A 24642-nucleotide genomic window follows, 5' to 3' on the forward strand; every position below is an offset into this window, starting at 1 on the left:
TTTGTTTTTTTTCTGGCATTTCCGCCAAATGAATTCAAATTGTGATTATGATCTATTCTGATTTTTGTTTTGCCGTACAGTATAGAAAAATAAATAGTTGCAACATGATTAATTGCCTAAATAGCGAGTGAAGCGAAGATTTGTTATTCGTGGTATGTGGGAAGCTAATAAAACATCATCAAATATGGGAAGAAATTAAATGAAAATAGAGAAATATTGCGATATTTCGCAGGATATTGAAGGACAGGGCATAGGATATTCTTAAAGTGATTTTAAGTTTGATCTGGTAATTCTGAAATTGTTATTGTGAAAAAAATAGTTTTTGCGGGGTTAAAATAGTAATATGATTTTAGATAAAATTTGTTTGCAGAACCAGAATCCTACATTCTTTAAATTATTGGGTTTGCGGAACCAGGTATTTAAAATCATTGGTCTGTTCCAGAACTTGCAAGAATGTATAAAAACAAAAATCCTTAATTTAAAAAAATCGTTTTGGTATTAAACAACACAATTTTCACTGAAGTCTTCCCTGTAGCTTCCGTTTGCCTTCTGTAGAAAATATATGACCCTGCGAATTTTGTCCATGCAATAATATGCCGAATTTCTTTTTACAGAAAAATGCGCTCTCTTTCCGGATGCATAGTCGTAAATTTAAGAAAAATTTAAAATTTTCCGGGGATCCTCTAAGTGTTTTACATAAAAAATCAGTTCTGGGGCCCTGTACCCTGTGATTTTCTCTTATAGAAAGTATCTATCCCAGTATCTGATGGGAAAATATGTGGTTTTTTTATAGAAAAATCAGTCCCTGCGATCTTCTTTTTCGGAAGCTTAGACATGTATTTAAAAAAAAATCAAAGTTTACTGGGGCCATGCAATTTTTTTATAACCTCAATATAGAAAAATCCTTTTCGGATTAAAAAAAATCTAAGGCATTTACAGAAGCTTCCGAATAACCCTGGGAATTTCGTTGATGGAATAATATGCTGAATTACTTTCTGCAGAAAAAATCAACCTCTATGATCTTTTTCCTCTATGATCTTTTTTCTCTATGAACTTTGCATAGTCGTATATTTTACAAAAATCAAAAAAATCCGGTGATCCTGTAAGTGTTTGACATAAAAAATCGTTTCTGGTGCCCTGTTTTCACAGAAAAAATCAGTCCCTGCAATCTCCTTTTTCGAAAGAATAGACATCCGATTTTTTCTGGGGTCCTGCGATTACTAGTACCCTTCGATTTTCTTCTATAGAATCTATGTGTTCCATGATGTTCATGGGAAAAATAGATTATTTTATTTCCGGGACGCAAAGAAGTATATTTATAAAACATCCAAAGTTTTCCGGGGCCATAATAAAAAGTCGGTACTAGGGGACAGGATCCTGCAATTTGTTTTCTATAGAATGCAATCACTCTTAGGACTTTCCGATTTTTTTTAGTAGAAAGGGACTAGTAAATTGTTTCTATAGATAAAATCAGTCCCTAGGATCCAGCAATTTTTTCAATAGCAAATATTAGTCTCATGGGACTAGCGATTGTTTTTCTGTAGACAAAAATCAGTCCTAAGAATGTGTTTCTATACAAAAAATCTGCTTACAGGGCCATACATTTCTTTCTAAGGAACAAAATTAGCTCCAGTATTCTGTGAATATATTTATATAGAAAATATCGGGACCATCAACTGTTATTAAGTAGACAAAAATCAGTCTGCTCAGGCTGCTCTTTTGAATTTCATTCCCCTTGTCACTTTTCATACATCTATCTCTCTCTCTCTCTCTCTCTCCTAAGAAGTCAAGGTCCGCGATTTATTTTCTATAATAAATATTATCCCAAGGGGATTTGTTTATAAGGACGAAAACCTGTCTCAACTTCCTTGGATTGAACTACTATGGAACTACTAAACTACCTCTGCTGTACTTTTCTACAATTTGACATTCTTTTTCAATACAATATGTCAAAACTTTTTATTTGTTTTTATAGAAATGAGTAATAGAAAATCTGTGGCGGAAGTAAGAATTTGTTTCTTTCAGTATTTTGAATTCGTTACAATCCCCAATTCTTATAGCGTTCCCGGGAATCGAAAAACTACTATCTTTACTGCATCAACTTTCATGGCAGTGGTCTTGAAACAATTAAAAATGTCTTTAAAACCCAAGTGCAGACAGGACTTCGTCGGCCAGTTTTTATAATTGATGTAGAAGAAATACAAAACAATTCGGAATCGGAAAAACGCAACTCCAAGGATTTCAGCATACATGGAGTGCAACAAGCCATTCAAAATTGTTGCCAAGAATTTGTTAAGGTTAAAAAGAAAATAGCCGAGGAACTTCAATTTAATATCTATGAATATTGGCTACGAGATATTGAGCAAAAAGAAAAAGCTTCGCAAGTTATTGATAATGCTAGTCAAAAGGATAACAATTCGCTGAGTTTAAAAGAATCGGGTAAAATCAGTGCGAAAAGGAAATCAAAAACAAAAAGAGTTTCAAGAAAATCAGATGCAAGCCGTCAAACTCAAAATGAAAATGCTGACAAGGAATTAGAATGTATCCCTTTGGTTGTGAGAGCACATAATCGTGTGGGTCAAGGAGAATTGTTGTCCAAAAGGAAGGTGTGAATGATTTCTTTTTTATGTTATTTATTTATTTTTTTTATATTAAGAAGATTAGTGAAGCTTGAGGTCATTATAAATTGATTGTGAAACATTCACGATACATTTTTTAATTTAAAATTGATATTTTTTAATTTATATTATATAGAATATGTTTCTAATTCTTAATTACTTTTTTTTAATTTCAGTACATTGAAGACAATCCCCTAGACGGCAAATTATATATAATAATCATTGGCCAATTGCATAATGAATTTTATTTGGAATTGTTAAGGTACGTGTAATATATTCATGATATATTCGTAATTTTATTTCCAAAATCTTTTTTGAACAAACTAAAATGTTGTTCTATGTTTTCTTAAGAGGATTTTTATTTCAATACATCGCACTCTCTTCCTTGCCTATACCAATATTCTAATGGTTCCTTCTGACTACTCGACAATAAATTGTTATTTAAATACCAAAGTCTTAAGTTGACATGACACTTTGCCAAAGCTCTGTATTACCTCCATCCTTAGGAATCCTTACCGTACAATCAAGCATCCTCTTATATGTAGTTTTAGCAGAAGCATAAGAAACGATGCTGAGAACTTGAAACTTGAAAAACTTAACAAGTGTTTGTTTTCAAAAAAAAGAAGTTTTACTTTTGCATAACATGGGATAGACAGTTCAGCAGCAAGAACAGCAACAACAAACAACATATACATACGAGTATAACTACTTTAGTCATTCAAATATGCATTTGGTTTTATATGCTGGAAGTCAAAAGGAACTGAAAAAGGAGACGATAAGTGTGTGTGCGCTTTGGTGGTGTTTCGAAAGAGTTGATCTGCCTGGCAATTTAGGAGCTCTATAAAACAGAAAAAATATCAGTAAGAATGGGGGTATGCAATTATTTACATTTGTCATAAAAATTCTATACGATTCGAACCTAGCGAAGTACTCTCCTGCCATGTTATGTCCCCCTGCAAGATAAAGAATTTCTTTCTTTAGAAGACAAATAACAAGTCTTTGCTTGTTGAAGACACATAGAAGTTATTCCACCTGCATCTCCAACCATATACCTTGATAAGTTTCTATATGCAAATACATGAAGGTTGTGTATATCGTAACCCGAAATACATTCCACATTGGGGATCAGTGGGCCTACTTGCTTTTCCCCATCAAAATTGTTCTTTGGCCTGTGTTTTTTCCCAATTTCCCCATCCACTGAATGTCCACTAGTATATTTCTATATCTCTAGCTGGCACATAGATACTGTCTCTCTTAGTTGCAGTAGTTCTTCTCTTTATTCCTGCTTTATAGATCAGTGTCGTCCTCGTAACTGGTTATTTTTGATTCTTCTTCAGAGATATTACTCTTTCTTTTCTGCCACTGCACTTTTCGCATTCAAAGAACTGTCTCCGGTTTTACTTCTTCTAAAAAAATTTTCAATGGACTTGTAAATTCTATCCTTAATTTTTTTCAACAGAAAATATCAGTTCCGAGGTTCAAGCGATTGTTGACAAAAAATAGTCCAAAGATGTTATTTAAAAAAATAAAATCAGTCTCTACAAGACGACTACGACTGTCACATTATCCTACGTTTTTTACAGAAAAAATAGTCTCTAGGTCCTTCCGATTTTTTTTTATAGAACGAAACTTCTAAATTGTTTCTGTAGGAAAAAAAATCAGCCCCAAGGATCAGTACATTTGTTTTCAAAGAAAAATATCAGTCCGAGGAATCGGCGATCGTTAATCTGTAGACATAAATCAGTCCTACGATTTTGTTTCTAAAAAATCAGTCTATAGGTCCATACGATTTTTTGTTTTGTTTTGAACCATTATCTCAAGCAGTGGGCTCTCTCGAGATTAGCTTCTTCTAAATAAATTCCCCCAGTGAGGTTTTGCTCTCATTTCTCCTTATGGTAAATTAATATGTACAGCCGCATATCCCTCCCTGTACAAAATCACTTCAATGGTGGAATATACTTCATCGAGACGTTTCCTTTTCCATCTTTTACCAAACCTGACTGTTCAACGAATCATTTTCTGCTGTCTCCTTCAAGGCAGTCTTCTCCTTCTTGTTTGAATTTGACATCCTTATGGATTTTCTATTGTAGGGTGCTCTGAGCAAACTTTATCTTTAGTTGCAGACATGCATCATGTATTTATACGAAAAATAGCATTACTCATGGAAAATTTATGTGCAACGCTAGAATAAACCTGCTTAGAACCTGACAAACACACACACAGAGACATACAGTCAATACATTTAAAAACAAATAAATGTTAATAACTGATAATTGGTCAATAAATAAAAAATCTTCTTATCAATTTTTTTTAGAAATGGGCAACCAATTTTAGGCATTGTGAATTTTGTCCCAACCGAAAGTAATTATGACCTGATGATAAACAATACAAAACTACACTCTTTTATAGAAATGACTTTGGAATGCATTAGCAACGCGAATTATGAGTATCGCCAGATTGTCACTATGAAACCTGTGGGTCTGTTTACCCATCATCTACCAATTTTATCTCCCTGCATGGCCAAGAAATTACAACGCGATATTTTTGATCAATTGACCTGGTCGGTTTATGACATAGAAGTATTATATCAACAATATCAACTATACTATTTCAAACCCTTTGACCTTTGCAATGTCAGTTTACCCTTGGATGTGGACTTAAAGGAACTTCAAAAAGTGGCGGAATCTTTAAATTTGCAAGGACATTTTCAAGAGCATTTACTGCCCGGCAGTTGCTCGGACTTAGCCACAGTTGCTGTCTATTTGAATGATTTATTGAATACCTGTGGCCCACCACAGCTAAATTACAATGACAGAGATCTGAATATATTAGATTTCGTCAGGGGAAACATCAAGTCTCCCGGTTCGATTTTCTCTGACATTGTGAGAATCAAGAAATTTGGTCGTTTCTTTGTGGATGGTGGAAATAATTTCCTAACTAATTTACTAATCTATAATGAACCCCATCATGGTGTGACAAATCTACGTCCTCTATTTCTTGATTATAATTTATGGAAGCCATATATAGCAAGAAAACATCCAAGAGATCTTGAAGTTGCAGCATCATTGAAAACTTTTGAAAATATGACCATATCTCTACCGGGTTATATTCAGCTATATCTCTCCGAAGTTAGCTGTGATCAGAAAATTTTCGAGTTACTAGAAACCCATGATACCGTTCACATAGAGGAAATTGAGAAAAACTGTAAATTATATACCCTCCATAGAACCTATAATCTCGTAGAGGAATATGAGGAAATGTTCGTTATACCCAGTCGTTTATGTTTTCGTGATTTTACTTTATTTCAAAAAGACGAATTTCTTGAAAATCTAATTACACCCGAAATGCGTAAAGCTAAACAAGAAGAAGCTGAACGGCATTCACTCGAACAAGGTGGCTTGGAAAAGAAAATGGAAATGCTAGAATTAGATGAAGAGATTTTTATACGGCCAAATTCTTTGAAAGCTTTAAAGTTGCAAGAAGAACGAAGAAGCACTGTGACTAGTCAAAACAAGGATGTTCGCAGTAGCCGCACTACAAGCAGACAATATGACAAAAAACTATCCATAAAAAGTGATAATCAAATATCCCAAGATTGGGTAGGTCTACCACCGGAACATCCCTTGCTAAAGGGTTACAATTTGGAAGATATACGTCAGGAAATCAAAGTGCGTACCTCAAAATACTATTTTGAACATGGCCACCTGGAATTATACACCGACAAATGGTGTTTTCAAGAGATGAATCAAACACTGAAGATCTCAATTTTCGATTGCCAGTTATTTCTAAATCGTCCACGTTATCAGGATAAAGGCATATCAAATAATATTCGGCTAAAAACTTCAAATAATATTGATATAAGAATTTTTAATGAAACTGAAGCTAATTCTCGCATTATTGTGAATTATCCCAATGGGTTAAGTGTTTTCTATCATGAAATGTTTTGTGAGCAGCTATGGAATAATGATTATACCTTCAATGAGGAAAGACGCAGAATTATCACCCCTTATGGGGTGGTAATTGTTTTCTATAAGACCAACAATTTGATTTTAATAATGCGTTATAATGGCGAAGTCTATAGATTGTATCAATATGATATGGATGCCGTGGAGGAAGAAGGAGAAGATATATTAAGTGAATTTACAAATAATCAAAGTTGGGAAAATATCGATCCAAATGGTCGAGGAGATTATTTTCGAAAGGGCTCAACATGGCACAATGTTGTGAAGAATATTTCCAGTAATGATACTTCTATTTCGAAGAACTCTTCAAATACCACTAAGAGATGTGAAGGTTTGAGATATTCTATTGGTGATGAATTGAAATTTCTGGAGTATATCTGCACCTTATATGACCTCGGTTATATTCATCTCAAAATAACTACATCTCAGGGGAGAAACATTAATTTGAATCGTCAAGGAAAGGTAAGACATACAAATAATAGGTGTATTCGTTTAGTTCTTCAATGGAGATCAGTTGATTTGTTGGGTGAGTCCACAATATCTAGAAAAAAATAATAGGCGTGTTCGTTAATATTGTCAGTAAAAATTATTCTGCAACAAGCTAATTGAAATGGTAAAGTTTTTACTGAGTATATTTTTCCAATAAGAATTTGCAAACTCTTAATAATACAACTGTCAAATAAATTCACTCTATTTTACTGAATATCCAGAACAAGGCTTGTTAATAAGGTCACCCAGCAGAATCAGCTGTTTATCTAGTTTTCTGTTATTATGAAAACGTAAACAAATAACAAACAATGGTAAACAATATCAAAAATAATTTTTTTGACCAAAAATTTCCATTCCTTTTATGTATCCATTCATTTCCATTTCTTTTTATGGATCTTTTTGGTCAACAAAATGATTTTTGTTATTGTTTACCTATTGTATATAATGTATTTTTAAAGCAATCTTGAGAAACAGCTGATTCTGCTGGGTGGCCTTATTAATAAGCCTTGTTCTTGTCCGTCAGTCAAAGCTTCCTTATAAAATGGCCTTTGATCCAATACAAGACTAATTAATAGGGTCACCCAGGGGGATCTGCTGTTTCTCAGTTTACGTCTAGATACATTATTTATGTAAAAAAGTTATAAATGCCAACTTTAAAAGAATTATAAGAGTTTTGGCTTCATTTTACCGAAGAGTTGAGTCCTTAAAAGCAGAGAGTTCCCTATCTTGATCGAATACAAATTTTTAGATTTATGAAGAAAAATCCCATGATATACATGAATGGCATGATTATTTTGCCAATGAATCGTATTGTGAACGTGGTGATGGTGTCAAAATGATTTGGACCCATGATGCCCTTCGGTGTTATCATCAAGATGGTACCCTAATAACTACAAAAACTGAAGAGAAAATGGAAATCTATGGATCAGATGAATTTGGTTTGTAATATTGGAATAAGAATCGCTAGATCTTTAATTAAAATTTATATTTTCCCCAGATAATGAAATTTCACAAAGTTCTTCACACAATTTAATGGAAGAAGAGGAAAATGAATGTGTTTTGAAATCGGAAAAACGAAAGCCCATTTCATCTTTTAAATTTTTAAATACAGAATGCCCCGAAGAGTGTAGAGAAGAGAAATTTGTACATTTTCTTTGTAATATATCCTTAATAGAGCATTCTTCTTATGCGGCGGTCCACATTACGTGGTTAGACTCTTCCATTCCTAAACAAATACCCATAATCATGGACGTTTTGGGTGTGGATGATATTATTTTATATACACTTTCCTCAGAGAAAAAATCAAATTATTTTGAAGAGAAAAATACTGAAATAGAAAATGGAAGTCTATATAAAAAGTCAGGTGATGTAGTTGTTCACCTCTGGATTGGTGACAAATTACATTTTACTGTTGATCAGCAAGGTTTTGAAATGTCTGGGGCATTGGAACCCCAATCGCTTTCGAAGGAGGTGGAGAAGAACACAAACAGGTAATTATATTTTATATATAACAATGCTAATTTAGATTACATCTGTATTTTGACATATCGATGACGGATCAGCTGTTCTTCCTAGATGACATTATAAATAAACCTTAGCATAAATTAAAAAGTATTTAGTATTGTGAATATTTACTTTTGTTTGTTTTTCTCGTCATTAATTCAAAATATATAGTGATTTGACAAATTTATACTCTATCAGCTGTTCATGTTGTGCAGAAACTACAGAATTGATAACATTTTCCTCATGATGCTATAATAGCTTGATGTATCAAAACAAAAATTTTTGTTTTTGTCTCAACCTTCTGTCAATTTATTCCCTATAATATTTCACATGGTTGGTAACATCGCACATCGAATTCAAGTAGAAATTACGCACAAGACATCAGCTACTCTATATGAACTACCCATGGCACAATGAATAGGTAGTTTGATTAACTGTCAAAGTGCGTAATTTCTACTTGAAAATAAAATAAAGCGAAATATAAATACTTTTCTTCCAATTTAACGTTATAAAGTCAATTCACAATAATGTATTTTGACAGAATTTAGACAGCAACTTTGGGAAGCAGCTGATCAATATATGTTTACAAGGTCATCCTGTTTGCGAAAGTCAGCTGTTTTCTTAAATCGAATGTCAGTAATTAAAACGTTGTTTAGGATTTCATCATGATGCAATAATTAAGGTGATGTATCAAAACAAAAACCTTTTTTGTCTCGACAATTTGTCAAATTTTTTCCATATAATATTTCACATGGTTGGCAACATTGCACAACGAATTCTCGATTAACTGTCAAAGTGTACCCACTTTAATCGAGTTAATCGAGACATCAGCTATGCCATGGTTCTCATAATGGAAGTCAATTCACAAAAATGGCTGGTCTCCCTTATGATGACCTTATTAATAGGCCTTGTATCGAATCTTCCTTGAGGACCTTATTAATGGACCTTCGGAAAGAGTATCAGCTGATCTTCGGGGATGACCTTGAAGTTTTAGTAAATTCTCTCCCTTTATTCAAATAATTCAAATGTAACCACTGAGCAAATATTTCCTTCAAAAATGCCTTTTTAATGATGCAACTATAAAATTCCTTTGGAAGCCATATTAAACCTTTATTGAATAGAATGTATTTACCTCCAAAGGTTATGGATAATGTATGCAGTAAAACCTAACGACTTTGTAGACTAGGATTCTCTAGACAGCAAGACGATCGTTAATTTCGTGTCCTTCGTTAAGAAAGTGTACGAATGTGTGTATCCTTTTTAACAATACCTTAGGGAGAAAACCCCCTTTAAGTTAACCGAGCGAAGAAAATTTGCAGAATTGCTGGATGGATGGGTTTCATCATATATATCAGGCATGGAGGATGTATATCCAAGCTTTTAGCCAAACATTCATATTTGGTCATACATATACTCTCGCTCCCCATCCCCTGTGTGACATTATAGCATTGTTTGGGTGATGATACTTTGCATTTATGATTAGTGGGGAGGAACAGTGTTGGACATGAATGCAGATGACGATAATAATGATGATGCTGATGACGGCAATGGAGATGTGATGTGTTGCGAAATGCATTGCTCCACTGATGTTGACAATGATAGTTATTGTTGTTGCTGCTGCTGCCGTTGACGGTGTTGCAAGAACGTTAATAAAGCCAAAGGTTTAGCTGGAAATGTCTGGAATGCATTATTATCTTTTGCTGTGAACATTATTATGCAAATGAAAATGTTTTATCAAGTGGAAAATTGTCAGTCAGTTAAGACATACATACACGCAGTACATAGACAAAACCGCAAATTATCCTGAAGAAATGCCAAGCAAAAACAAAAAACACTCCGGAGTGCTTGCTCACACATTGTTTTCAAATTCAAATTAACATAAAAATAAATGTGTATACACTTGCTTGAATCCTTCTTATTCTTCTGTTTTTATCTTTATCCTTGCAGTGATTCCTTAATATTGACAATGTCATATGTGGAATGTTTAACGGATGCTTTCAAATATTTGGTAAATCAAATTGCCACATTTTACCAGTACAATGGTCAAATAAAAATGCAACATTATTTTGTCAAGAGACAGGGGAAGGGTAAGTGCTATAAACGTTTTTTATTTTAAATTTATAGCAAAACGTTTTTTTTTATTTTTTGATATTATTCCGTTTCCTTTTAGGTTTTGAATTCCTTGAGGCGTTACCTCCACCAACTGCTTACACATATAACTGTGGCAATTGTATTCTGCAAACCCAAGAACTGAAGACGGTTTACGAATTAATGCAACAAAAAATTGAAAATTTTGAAGAAGATATGAACAAATTTCCCAGATTTCGTAATAAGAGACCGCACAAAAAAGAAATGGGATTTCCCATAATTAATACTTTAAGGTAAATATAACGTTTATTTGGAAAACTTTTTAAATACAAACATTTTTATATTAATAAAGTAGACCACGGATATAAGAACATCTTCAGAACATTTTTCAATAACATAAGAAAATAGTTTATAGTATAAAATACATTCATATAAGAAAAACTCGCTTTTAAGAACAAATTTCTTGATTTTTTTGGATGCTCTTATATCCGTGGTCTACTGTACTAAATTTTTTGAGAATTTCTAATATAAACCATTAACAACATATTATATTTTAAATAATTTTGGTAAGGAACTCCTTAAAATAATTTAGCAGTTTTAATTCCAAATCGTTTACAGTAAACCACTTTCTTCGAAATATTTTAGAATATATAACAATTGATTTTTAACCTTTGAATTGTCATACATTGGTATACGCATCTTTGACATTTTCTCTGGACATTTAAATGTTTCATTAGTTAAGTCTTTGGATATGGTTCTATCCAAAACATCCATTGGAAATTCACATAGTGATACATATAAACCAATTAGTTCACAACGTTTAAATTCTAACAAAATATCCTCCCATTTGGGGATATCATCTAAAGGATAATTATTTTGCAATAATGTTTCCTTGAAACTTCTGTAGTAGGTTTCTAGCAAATTCTGTTTCCTTTCCTGTAGAACCGGTAATTCCAAGCTGTTGTAGAGGAAACAATTTAAATCGAAGCCACAACCAGACCAAAATGATTCTTGGAAATCAACCTGAAATAAAAAACATATTTCTTAAAAAGGCAAAAATATTACTTTAAATTAAAAAACTTACAAACACAACATCTAGGGGTTCCCGAGAATTTGCGGTATATTTAAATAGCATATTATTTATCCACAAATCTCCATGGCTAATTACATTGACGGTACTATTGTTCGGGTCCACCACATTTTTCACCATGTCATTAAATCTATCTTTCAAATTATGTAGTTTTTGAGTTAAGTGTTCATATCCCGACCAAGTCTGAATCATATTGGCCACATATTCAAAACCTCCGTGGATTATATTATCGTCCACTTTATCTGTAACTTCTTTGGTGAAATTCGATTTTCTAAGACTTTCAACTTCTTGAGGAAACTGTAAGGGATGTATGGGTTATTTAATTGACTATTAAATCTTTCAAACACTTACTTTTTTTTGATATAACATTGATGCGGCATGATATTTACCCAATTTCGTCATAACCAATTGAGCATGGGCTTCATTCAATCCTTGTACACGATCTGCACAAACATATCCCAATGTATTTAGATTTTCCAGAATATAAAATTCATGCTTTTCTTTGCATTCAATCAAAAAACATCTAAAAATTAAAATTATCAAGGATGTAATCAACTGAGATATATTTAAAATTTATCAATTTACTCTGAGACTCTCTTTTTTGTTTACCTTCTCAGAGTCAAAATCTCATAACAACTCTCAGAGTGCAAAAATACCCAAAATGTTCGGGAAAGAAAAATTGTAAGTGTTTGAATTAGTTGGCAAGACTTCAAAATCAACGAAGTTGGCATTTCTGGTTACAGGAAATATAACCAGGGCTGCCAGATTTGACGATTTATCGTCATTTTGACGATTTTTTGGTCAAAAATTGAAAAATGACGATTTGACGATTTTTGCCCAAAAAATGACGATTTTTGGTCATTTTAGTAATATTGCAATATTTGGGTTCTTTTTGTTATGGCAACATCAAAAATGTATAAAGCGAAAGAAAAAGTAAAAAGAACTTGAATATTTGGCATATGTGTGTGAGGTATACTTTGTACTGTTACAAAGCCAACAACAGTTTACGTTTACCCAGATAGATGAAAAACTACCAATCAGCTGTGCCGTTCTCTGGGTAGACAGCAACAAAACAAATAAAAGTTAACGGTTGTACGGAAGGTAATGGTATTACCCCATTCCTCAGCAAATGTTGAGCGTGTTTTCAGCCAAGTAAATCTTAATAAAACGAAAAGTCGAAATTCCCCCAATAAGGATTCAATGGAGAAATTTATACCAAAGATTATTTAAAAGTTAACAAAACAAATTGTTATGATACGTTAATTAAAACCGACATGTTGAAAATGATTAACACAAATATTTCTTTTCAAAATGAATGACTTTATTAAAGTCGAAATGACTATTCAAATATTTATTTATAAAATAAATACATTTCTTGATTAGCTTTCAAAAACGTGTTTAATAAATTGAATACCTCTTTTATGTTCATTTTAATAAAAAAATATATTTAAATATATCTAAATGGGCGTATTTAAATTTTTGACGATTTTTGATAAAAAAATCGTCATTTTGACGATTTTTCCAAAAAAAAATCTGGCAGCCCTGAATATAACTACTAGAAACGAGTAAAAGAGAACGCAATTTTTCTCTCTCTCTCTCTCTCTTCAATTTCTCTAAAATTATTACTAGTTTTCAGAGTATAGGAACACTTTTCTACAAATATTTACTGTGATACAGCTTCAGGAACCCACTTATAAATTATTAACTTACTTGGCATACATTTTTTCTGTATCTCTTCCCTCCGCAGGGTTTAAATATTTTTCCATAACTGGCAAAATTTTTGTTAACATCGCCGGTTCGTTGGTTCCAATCTTTGATATTTCTTGCAGCATAATTTTTACATCGAAAGAATCCTGCAGGGTACTGGTATGATTTATTTCCCACACAAAATCCGCTACATAGATGTTACTGCAAAAATTCTCACCATTCGCTGATAAAATCTTGAAATCGCGAGCTTTTATTTTGATACATTCTCCAGTTATTTGATGAGCTTTCGACAAAGCAGACACGATAAGATCGTCATCGAGTAGTTTAGGTATGGAAAGTGTTGACATTTTCGAAGGGAAAACTTTTTTCCGTTAACAGAACTTTACTAAAGGTTGATTCACATATAACTGAAAACTACGAATTACACCAAGTGATATTTAATGATAAGTGTTGCCATTATCTATTTTTAAATAAATTAAATTGCTTACTATTGTGAAATATATAAAAATATAGCTTTTGCTACCTTTTGAAAGGTAAATTTATTAAAAATAGTAGAAATGGTATGGAAATCCTAGTAATAATGTCTGGCAACCTTCAAAATCCATTATTGTGAATTTCACTTCCGTTATGGAAACGTTTGAGTAACTTTATTAATAGATCTTGCTTTATTTCATAGCACACTAAATAGGTAGTCCCATGGCAAATATTCCCGTAAATAGGTAGTCCATTTAGCGCAGCTGATGTCTCGATTAACTGTCAAGGTAGGTAATTTCTACTTGAATTCGATGTGCAGTGTTGCTGACCATGTGAAATATTATAAGGAAAAATTTGACAGATGGTCGAGACAAAAACAAAGGTTTTGTTTTGATACATCAACGTATCATTAGGTTCGTTCGTTTACTTTCCCAGTAATATTTACTCAGTAAGAATTTGCAGAGAGTAAATACGAATTTTTCCTTTTCAAGAGAGAAAACTACAAAAAGTAAACGAACAACATCCAGTTAAAAGATTGTTTCGACACAGCTGATTAAAACAACAAACAAATTGGCGCAAACTATAAGACAACATTTTTATTAGAAAAATGGATAACAAGCGGAAAATTGATGTTGTTTGTTCCCCATAAACATTTAAAAGGGTTGTGACCTGTTATTCCTGTATCTGCAATTGATATGGGGGTGGACATAACCGATGGTGTTCCAGACATGTTAGGAATGCACACTTTTTTGTTTCGATTTGGAACCTAAAAAATCGTTCGCCAATTACTCTTATTATTCTTATTTTTAAATACTTGCGTTTTCTTCATCCATTTTGGTATTTAATGATACAAAATCAAAATAAAATTCACAAAACAATCAATTTTCTTGAGAACAATTTTTTGTTTGTTTACAAAACATAACAAAACAGCTGATTAAATATCAGCTGATGGTACAAGAAAATTCTTACTGAGTAAATTTTCCTTGTAAGAATTTGCAAATACTCAGTAACACAACTGTCAAATCTCTCTCAATTCACTCTCTTTTACTGGACTTTTGGGTAAACGAACAACATTTTGTAATAATTTGTACAAATTCGTACAAATTATTGAGTAAACGAACGAACCTATTGCAACAAGCTTTATTTATATTTTCCATTTGGTAACAGCTGTTACTGAATTTTGTGTGTTCACTCCAAAATCTTTCAAAAGAGAGAAAGAAGTTGTGACAGAAACATTGATAAACAACTGATTTCTCAGTGTGACCTTAGTATAATGTATTATACCAAGTATAATTTCAATGTGTGATAAATATATAAACGATGAATAAATCGACTAGAATATTTATACTTATTTCTTTATTTTACTGGAGAGTTTTTTCTTATTATTTATTTGTATTTCAATCATTTACAAAATACCAAATTCTTCAAAATATTTCAAAGCATACAACAATTGATCTTTAACCCTTGGATTATCAAACATTACTTTACGGTTCTTTGACATTTTTTCTGGACATTTAAATGTTTCCATAGTTAAGTCTTTAGAGTTGGTTCTATCTAAGGCAACCATTGGAAATTCACATAGCGATATATATAAACCAATTAGCTCACAACGTTTAAACTCCAACAAAATATTCTCCCAATTGGGTACATCATGTAAAGGATAATTATTCTGCAATAATGTTTCCTTGAAAGTCTTAAAATAGGTTTCTAGCAAATGCTGTTTCTTATCCTTTAGAACCGGAAATTCCAAACTATTGTAGAAAAAACAATTTAAATCAAAACCACAACCTGACCAAAATGATTCTTGGAAATCCACCTAAAATAAAATAAAAACTTTTTTAAAAATAAAAACAAGTAAATTATTTAAAAATGAAAACTTACAAACACCACGTCTTGAGTATTCGCGGCATATTTAAATAGCATATTATTTACCCACAAATCTCCATGGTTAATTACATTAACCGTACTATTGCTCGGATCCACCACTTTTTTCACCAATTCATTAAATCTATCTTTCAAGTGATGTAGTTTTACGGTTAAGTGTTCACAACCAGACCAATTTTGAAGCATATTAGCCACATATTCAAAACCTTCATGGATTAAAATTTCGTCAACCTTATCTGTAACTTCTTTGGTGAAATTCGATTTTCTAAGATTGTCAACTTCTTGGGGGAACTGTAAGGGATATTTGTTTATTTTCAGATTATTTGATTAAATGTTGTAATGTATTTCAAATATTTACCTCTTTTTGAAATAACATTGATGCGGCATGATATTTACCCAATTTGTTCATAACCAATTGAGCGTGGACTTCATTTAATCCCTGGACACGATCAGCACAAACATAACCCAGCGTATTTAGGTTTTCCAGAACATAAAATTCACGATTTTCTTTGCTTTCTGTTAAAAAACATCTGAAAATGGAAATTGCCGAGAATATAATCAGCCGGGATATATTTTCACATCTTTTGCTAATATCTCTCGCTCTTTGTAATACATTTACATTCTCAGAATCAAAATATCATAATAACTTTCAGAGTGCAAAATTCATAAAAAAATCCACAATGAAAGAATGTTGAAGGTGTCAAAATTAGTTGGCAAGTCTTTAAAATCAACGAAGTTCGCATTTATGGTTACAGGACGTTCGTATTCATGGTTAAGTACTAGAAAATAGGGGAAGAGATCGCCAATATTTTTCACTCTCTTCAATTTCCCTAAGTTTTACTAGTTTTCAATGTAAAGAAACACTTTTCTGGCAATAATTAGTAGCACAACTGTGAAGCCAGTTCAGGAACACGACTATGAATTATTAATAATACGTTTACATTATACTGGATTAAGTTAACCCAATAAGTTTTAAATTGGCAATTGTATTGCATATATGTCTTACTTACTTGGCAAACAATTTCTCAGTATCTCTAGCCTCCGCAGGCTTTAAATATTTCTCCATAAGTGGCAACACTTGTGTCAACATTGCCGGTTCGTTTGTTCTATTCTTCGATATTTCTGGTATCATAATTTTTACTATAAATGAACTCTGCATGCTATTGCCATTCATTTCCCACACAACATCCGCTACATAGATGTTACTGCAAAAATTCTCACCATTCGCCAATACATTCTTAAAGTTGCATGCTTTTATTTCAATACAGTCTGCAGTTAATTGATAAGCTTTCAGCAAAGCACACACGATAAGATCGTCGTTGAGAAGTTTAGGTATTGGAGGCGTTGACATTTTTGAAGACAAATGAAGTAAATAATTGATTTCCCGTTATTGCAACATTAGTACTGGCCGATCTAGTTATAACTGATAACTATAAATTACACCGAGAGTTATTTAAAGAAAAGAGTTGTCATTTTATATTTTTTTTTTAAATTGCTTACTATTGTGAAATACACAAATAAAGAGTAGCTTTTGCTTGTGGCACTAGCTTTGTTCCAGTAATATAGTAAAAATGTCTGGCAATACTCAGAAAAGCTATAATAATGGGTCTGTATCATGGCACAATAATTAGGTAGCCCATTTAGCGCAGCTGATGACTCGATTAACTGTGAAATATTATAAGGAAAAATTTGACAGATGGTGGAGAAAAAAAAACAAAGGTGATGTATCACAACAACAACCTTTGTTTTCGTCTCGATTATATGTCAAATTATTCCTTATAATATTTCACACTGCCCATCGAATTCAAGTATAAATTACACACTTTGACAGTTAATCGAGAAATCAGCTGCTCTAAATGGACTTCATTGTGCCATGGTTGTTACCATAATAAAAGAAAGTAAATAGAAAGTCCAGTTGACTATTCGAGTCAAAGTGGTTGGCAACATTGCACATCGAATTCAAGTAGAAACTATACACTTTGACAGTTAATCGAATCGTCAGCTGCGCTAAATAGACTACCAATTTATTGTGCCATGGTAAGAACTGTTAATGGATGTGAGAGAACAAATATTGACAGAAATGTTGATAAACGGCTGATCTCCTTGGGCAACCTTAATATTAGTCCTTATATTATACCAAATATAATGACAGTGCCTGGTAAATATATAAATGGTGAATAAATCGAATAGACTATTTATATTTGTATTTTTCTGGCAAATCTCATTCATCATTTAATATACAAATTTCTTCAAAATATTTCAAAGTATATAACAAATGCTCTTTAACCCGTTTATTGGCATACATGGGTATACGCATTTTGGACATTTTCTCGGGATTTTCAAATGTTTCCAATGTAAAATCTTTCGAAGAGTGTTTATCCAAGGCGATTATCGGCAATTCACATAGCGATGCATATAAGGCTATTAAATCGCAGCGTTTAACTTCAGACAGAACATCGGTAAAACTGGGTACATTATCATAATTATTGTCCAATAAAGCTTTTCTCAATGCATCGTAGTAGGACTGCAACAAAGCCTCCTTTTTATCCTTCAAAATTGGCAATTCCAAACTGGTATAGAGGAAATAATTTAAATCAAAACCACAACTACCCAAAAAAGAGTTTTGGAAGTCGACCTGTAACGAGAAAAGATTTTAATATAATTCCGCTGATCGTTTAGTAATGATGAACTTACAAAGACAAGATCTATTGGCTCTTGAGAATCTAGGTCATACTTAAAAAGCATATTGTTAACCCACAGATCGCCATGGGTAATAACCGTGAAACAACTCTTGCTGGGATCCACTACTTCCTTTACCAAATCATTAAATCTGTTTTTAATGCTACGCAACTTCGGAGCTATGTGTTCATAACCCCGCCAGTTTTCAACCATATTCGCAACATATTCAAAACCTCCAAAGGTAATTGCTTCGGCCACAACATCTGCTGCTCCCTTGGCAAAGTGGGATTTGTCAAGTTTATCGACTACATCGGGAAACTATAAAGATCAGGTTTTGATAAGGTTATTGTGGTAATGGTTTTGGAAAACATACCTCTGTTTGATATAACATTGAGGCTGCATGATATTTAGCAATTTTTTGCATCACCAAATGACCATGGGCTTCATTCAAACCTTTGACACGATCAGCACAAGCATAACCCAGTGTATTTAAATTCTCCAAAATGTAAAATTCATTATTTCCTTGGCGTTCAGTTAGGAAGCATCTGAAATTTAATGGAGTTAGAAACATATAATTATTAAAAAAATAATGCAATTTCCCTAACTCACTTGGCGAATAATTTCTCCCCTCCCTTCCCCTCGGCAACATTTAAATACTTTTCCATAACGGGCAATACTTTTGTGAACATCAGCTGTTCATTTGTACCCACCTCGGCTATTTCAGGTATCATAATTTTTACAATCAATGACATTTGCATGGCATTGCCATTCATTTCATATGTAACTTCCGTCACATAGATGTCACTGCAAAAGTTCTCACCATTTGCTGATGAAGTCATAAAATCACAAGCTTTTATATCAATACATTCTGAACTTAGTTTATGAGCTTCACACAAAGCACGCAATATAAGAGCTTTATTAAGAATTTTCGGAATTGTAGGTGTGGACATTTTAAGCGGGAAAGGGAACACAGAAGCGAATACAATATAACGTCACCCGATAATAGAACTTTATTGAAGGGCGATTAAGCTACAACTGAAATATAGATTACACTAGAAACGTTATCTAAAAAGAGAGTTGCCATGTTTCATGATATGTGAAACATATGATAGTGAAATACAAATGTCTACATTTTTAGCTGTTTTTAAAACACAGCTGGTAAAAGATCAAAATTTCCAAAATCTCATGAGACAAATCGACTTGCAAAATTCAGATATTCAGATTTCCCCCCTTTTCTAATAATTTTTACAGTGTTCATTGCAAAATCCCAACGCAACTGCAAAACACACAAAATATTTGCAAATTTTTGGAAACATTCGAAAATCTCGATTTCAAAAAATTAAAAACTAAACTTAAAGAACTTGTTGAATTGCATTTACGTCCCCATATTGAATTGAATATCAAACTTCAATATAGCATAAATGCATGGCAAAAACGTCATCAGGAACATGAGAAACGCAAATTTATGGAGTTGCAAAGAAAAGGACTTTATCATGCAATGCTTAAACATCGGTTGTATCCTAAATATTTTGAATTCCGCACACGCTATGATTATCACGTGCGGTATGTTGACTTTTTCGAATTTGTACAATCGAAATGCCAAAATCAAGAAGTCAAGCGAGCAGAGGTATATAGGAATTCAAATTCCAAAATAAGTTGTCAATATCCGAAATCGAAACGAGCCAAATCACAGTGTAAATATGGAACATATGATGAGCCGTAAAACTTCAATTACAAAAATTCAATGGAATTGGAAATGTTATAAATTTCTTTTATTAAAATTCGGAAATCTTGCTTTAACAATTAGATTTTCCTATTTTATTTTATAATATTTTTATATATTTATATTTTTTGTTATCTCGGACAATAATCATTTTTCGATAATTGAACAATCGATATTTCTGGCATCACTGTTGAACATACTGGCAACCCTCTCACTGTGTGTGTGCTTCATTTGCAATCAGCTGTTTTTGATGAAACTTTTGAACCCTATTCCTTGTGTCGGCTTTTTTGTTTTTATCTTGATTTTTATTGACGATTCTTTTTCATCACTATTTCAACGGCGTCTCATCTTTGCCTGCAGTCCACTGTAATCCGAAAAGAAAGCGGAAAACGTGTATTTCGTCGTCTCTGGACTCTGCAAAAACGTTGTTTTAATAGTGATTTATTAATACGAGGAAATTACACTAAAATTATAATAGACTGGAACGAAAATAAACGAATTTTTAGAATACCATTAAATATTATATCTACAAAGCGCACAAAACAATCTAAAAATAGTTAACCCTATGTCCACAAGTAATGATAAACAGCCTGCCACAAAAATGCCAGCTGTCAATGCGGTTGCTGTTACTCCTGCCGAGGGGAATGTCAAACGTGAGCCCAGCTCACCAATAGTGAATGGAACAACTAAATTATCTTCGCTGACACCGGCCAGGGACTTGACACTCGGCGGCCGGGGAAGTGCCACAGCAGCCAAGAAAGTATTTCTGCCAAATCTCAATGTGGTTAGAAATAAAAATACGTAAGTTTGGAAATACCCGCCATACCTCCATCCATACTCTCATAGTTGAACTTTTGTTGTGTTCTTTAGCAATGTTAAAACCTCTAAAGATACCACACAGATGCGTGGACGTGGCCGGGGGCGTGGTGCAGAAAGAGGTGCTGGCAGAGGAGGAAGTCGTGGCGGACGAGGTGGAGCCTCAAATTTAATACAGACTGCTGGTGTCTTCTCAGAAGGTGCTGGTGCCGTAAATATACGCAAAACAATTAGCTCATCTGGCTACTCCAGAGATGTGGATGACTCACCATCGGCTATGCGTAAACCCACCATATTTAAGAGCGAAAAGAAAATGGACCTAAAGGCTGAATTAGCCAGAGATAAAGATATCCTGAGAGGCCTAGACGATGATGAGGAAGAAGATGATGAACAAAAGACTGATTTGGATAGAATTCCTGTACTGTTGAATGAAGGTAAGTGAAGGACTAGGATAGGATTCTCAAGGGAACAACGTCCAAGCAATATGGTTTAACACCCCCATGGACCATAGATGTTGGCAATATATCCCACATTAGTTGAGGTGTTCAAAGGAGGACTTCACTCCATGATGACGAAGACCCTTCAAAATGAACAGTCACTTTCCAATAAATGAAATGTACTCATTTAATACCCTTCATCCCCTTTTTGAACTTACCCAATATCCTCTTGTTTGAATTACCCCCAAACTAAAGCCAAATGGAAGTACATAAAACCAGAAATCAAAACTGAAGTCCCTGACACCCAAACACCCCTAGCAAGTGAAGGTAATTTATGGATAAATTATAACCACCCACAATTATTTCTATAAATATTTTGGATATTATCACAATTACTAATATTCTCAATTTATTCAACAGACGCTGTGGCCATAGCTTCACAAATCCAATCAATGCACGTTGCTCAGCAACAAAATCGCCCATTGCCTCGTTATCCTCAGTCATTAGAGGAGCTATTGAATAATTCAACAGATTCGAAAATATTCCTAATGCAGGTAAGTCGAAATTAAACGAAAGCAATATCAATTACATTTCTAATTTAATTAAAAATTTCTTACAGCTGCCGGACACATTACCATGTGTGGATGATGACAATGATTCGCCAGAGACCTCAAAATCGAATAGTGAAGATGCCAAAACTGCTGCACCCGCCGTTGAGAATCAGAAAAAAACCATCAAGGAACATATTCTCAAGAAAATGGAAGAGGGACAAGTGGGGCGTTTGATACGCTATAAATCCGGCAAAACAAAATTAGTTTTAGGAGAAACACAATTTGACTTGGACATTGGCATGGAAACTGGTTTTCTACAGGTAAATGCCAAAGACCCACAATACTTCTTAAATCTAATTTATTATTTTCGTTTGCAGGATTTAATGTCAATTAGCTGTAATCGTGAGGAGCGTAGCGGTAATATGATTAATTTAGGACCCATACAAGCCAAAATCACAGCCACCCCCGATTGGGAAGATTTACTAAAACAGCCTCTGTCCGAAGGTAAACTGTAGCACATGCTTCCTGTATGTTCTTCTCCTCCTCCTCCTTCACCTCTACTTTCCGACATTATTGTTAGTTTCCTTAAACAATTGGTCGTGTATATAAAAAATGAAAGAAAAACAAGTTTTTGTAATGCGTATTGTTGTTGGTCTTTCTCTGGATTTATTCTGCATTTTTTCACATCATCTTCAAAAGAAACAAAACAAATTATATTAGCTACGTTAGAAACTCCACTGATATAACAATAAAAAAATACAGCTGAGACTTAAAAATAAAAATTTAGTTTTGGGCTTCCAGGCGTTCTTCTGTCGACTCTAAGAGGTTTTGATTGCCACCACCCGATGTGTTGCCGGGAGTTGTTGAACGTCCATGATACAGATTTCCTTGCAAATCGATAGAGAAGTTGTAATCGATGGGATTGGCCAAAGCCTGTTCGATGGCCGCATCCAGATTTTCTCGTGTAATGAATGTTTTGGAAAGTTCCTAGGGGAGGCAATAAAAACATTTTAGTAATTCCTTAAATAATTGTGATGTTTTATGGGTTACCTTTTCTTTTCTCACTAATGCTTCGATCTTTTCCATTCGTTCTTCTTCCCTCTCTTCGGCCAAGCGTAATCTTTCTTGAACATATTGTTGCTTTTCTTGGTGTTCCCTGGCCAAACGTTGTTCGCGCAACAGGGCCACTTCTCTATTCCATTTCTCATTCTCCTGTAGGCAACGTTGGAATTCTGCCTCTTCCTGTTCGGCGGTCAAAACGAAATGATCAGCTGTAGAAGTTTCCGCAATCCGTTGATTCTCCTCTCTCAAATACTGTCTTACGGAACGTAATTGTGTTCTAAAAGAGATAAAAAAGGGAATTATAGAATCGAATGGGATGGAAGAGGCAAAGCGATATACTTGTAATTATTGTGAAGACGTAAAAGTTCGGCCTTTTCTTCGGGCGACTGTTGTTTTCTCTCAGGCACACGAAACAATTTACTTTTGGCTGTGGGCAACCAACGGGGCTTGCGTCTCCAGCGAACAAATTCCAATGAAAATCCCGAACTGCCAACTTTACTTTCGGTGGCGGTTAGGCGGCTCAATATTCCCGACGAAGCTCGCAACATTTTGGACTACCGGGGAATTGTTTTATTTCATAAATCCAAAATTATAAAAAGCCGAACCGCACGTTGAAAAGAGTTTGACAATGTTACGCGATTTGTATTAGAGATGGTAAAATAAATCGATGTCACTATAAATTTTTATCGATAATCGATTGTAGTTTATATTATCGATTATTTATAAATTATGTATAAAATTCTAACCGTTAAAAAAACCAGGATTTAAATGGATTTTTATTCAAATTCTGAGTGGCTATTTGTTTCTAAGAGGTCTTAAGAAAGTATTCTATTTTTACCTAAAGTAGATAAAAGCGGCCGCCTCCGATATCTTCTCTCTTTGAATTCAACCAACAAATTTTCTTTTGAAAATACATATTCCAAGCCTTCTTCTGGACAGTCTCTCTATGAGGTGTTTCATCTTCAAAATGCGTCAAAAAAGTCCTAGAAGAAATTTGATCGTTAACTTATCTGTAGAATGCCTCTTAAAATATCCTATGTTCTATTATGAAGCTTTATAAAAATGTTTAATTCTCAATACCTTTCACCTTTACAGATATTCTAAGAACTATTCCAATTTCTATTGTGTCCACTTCAAATATTGAAAATAAATACATAACATAGATTTATTTTAAGAAACAATTTAGTTTTTTTGTAATATTATTTTAATTTTGAACAAATTTGAATATCTAAATCTAATATTACGACATAGACACCGATCAAATATTTATAATTTCAATACAATTAAAAAAAGAAATTTAGAATTAGTTAAAAAATGATTAAAATTAACTCACACTCAAATAAAAATAGCAAAGAAATAATTTCAAATATTTTTTTTTTAATATCAATATTCCTTTATATATATTTTTTTATATACAACAATCTTACATTTGTTAATTTTTAATGTGTGAATTTATTTTTAAATTCGTTAAAAATATGATTGATATTTTCTTTTCTTCTTCATAGTCTTACACTAAAACGCACACACAAATATTATTAAAACAACAATTACATATAAAA

At 33.2% G+C, this 24642-nt stretch overlaps 3 protein-coding genes across 3 annotated transcripts; 2 read left to right on the top strand and 1 right to left on the bottom strand.

The window, feature by feature from the left end:
- The first annotated feature begins 1977 nt into the window (after positions 1–1977).
- Positions 1978–20217, top strand: LOC133333222 (uncharacterized). Its single transcript, XM_061541549.1, has 9 exons — positions 1978–2004; positions 2061–2606; positions 2795–2880; positions 4933–7042; positions 7818–8007; positions 8067–8559; positions 10520–10659; positions 10743–10953; positions 19746–20217. The coding sequence occupies exons 1-9, from the start codon at positions 1978–1980 to the stop codon at positions 20215–20217; spliced, it is 4275 nt and encodes a 1424-aa protein (XP_061397533.1).
- Positions 20218–20782: 565 nt separating this feature from the next.
- Positions 20783–22555, top strand: LOC133333223 (uncharacterized). The gene is made up of 6 exons (XM_061541550.1): positions 20783–21018; positions 21088–21467; positions 21726–21797; positions 21891–22024; positions 22090–22341; positions 22399–22555. Exons 1-6 carry the CDS (start codon positions 20783–20785, stop codon positions 22534–22536), a joined length of 1212 nt encoding a protein of 403 aa, XP_061397534.1. The 3' UTR covers positions 22537–22555.
- A 130-nt stretch (positions 22556–22685) lies between these two features.
- On the bottom strand, positions 22686–23631 carry LOC133333205 (small ribosomal subunit protein mS26). Its single transcript, XM_061541531.1, has 3 exons — positions 23423–23631; positions 23072–23360; positions 22686–23008 (listed from the first exon to the last, which is right to left on the bottom strand). The coding sequence occupies exons 1-3, from the start codon at positions 23629–23631 to the stop codon at positions 22805–22807; spliced, it is 702 nt and encodes a 233-aa protein (XP_061397515.1). The 3' UTR covers positions 22686–22804.
- Positions 23632–24642: the final 1011 nt, after the last annotated feature.

This window comes from Musca vetustissima, unplaced genomic scaffold (genome assembly GCF_032173495.1).
Source record: "Musca vetustissima isolate MV318-11 ecotype Yass unplaced genomic scaffold, APGP_CSIRO_Mvet_v1 utg12664, whole genome shotgun sequence".
Lineage (NCBI taxonomy): Eukaryota > Metazoa > Arthropoda > Insecta > Diptera > Muscidae > Musca > Musca vetustissima.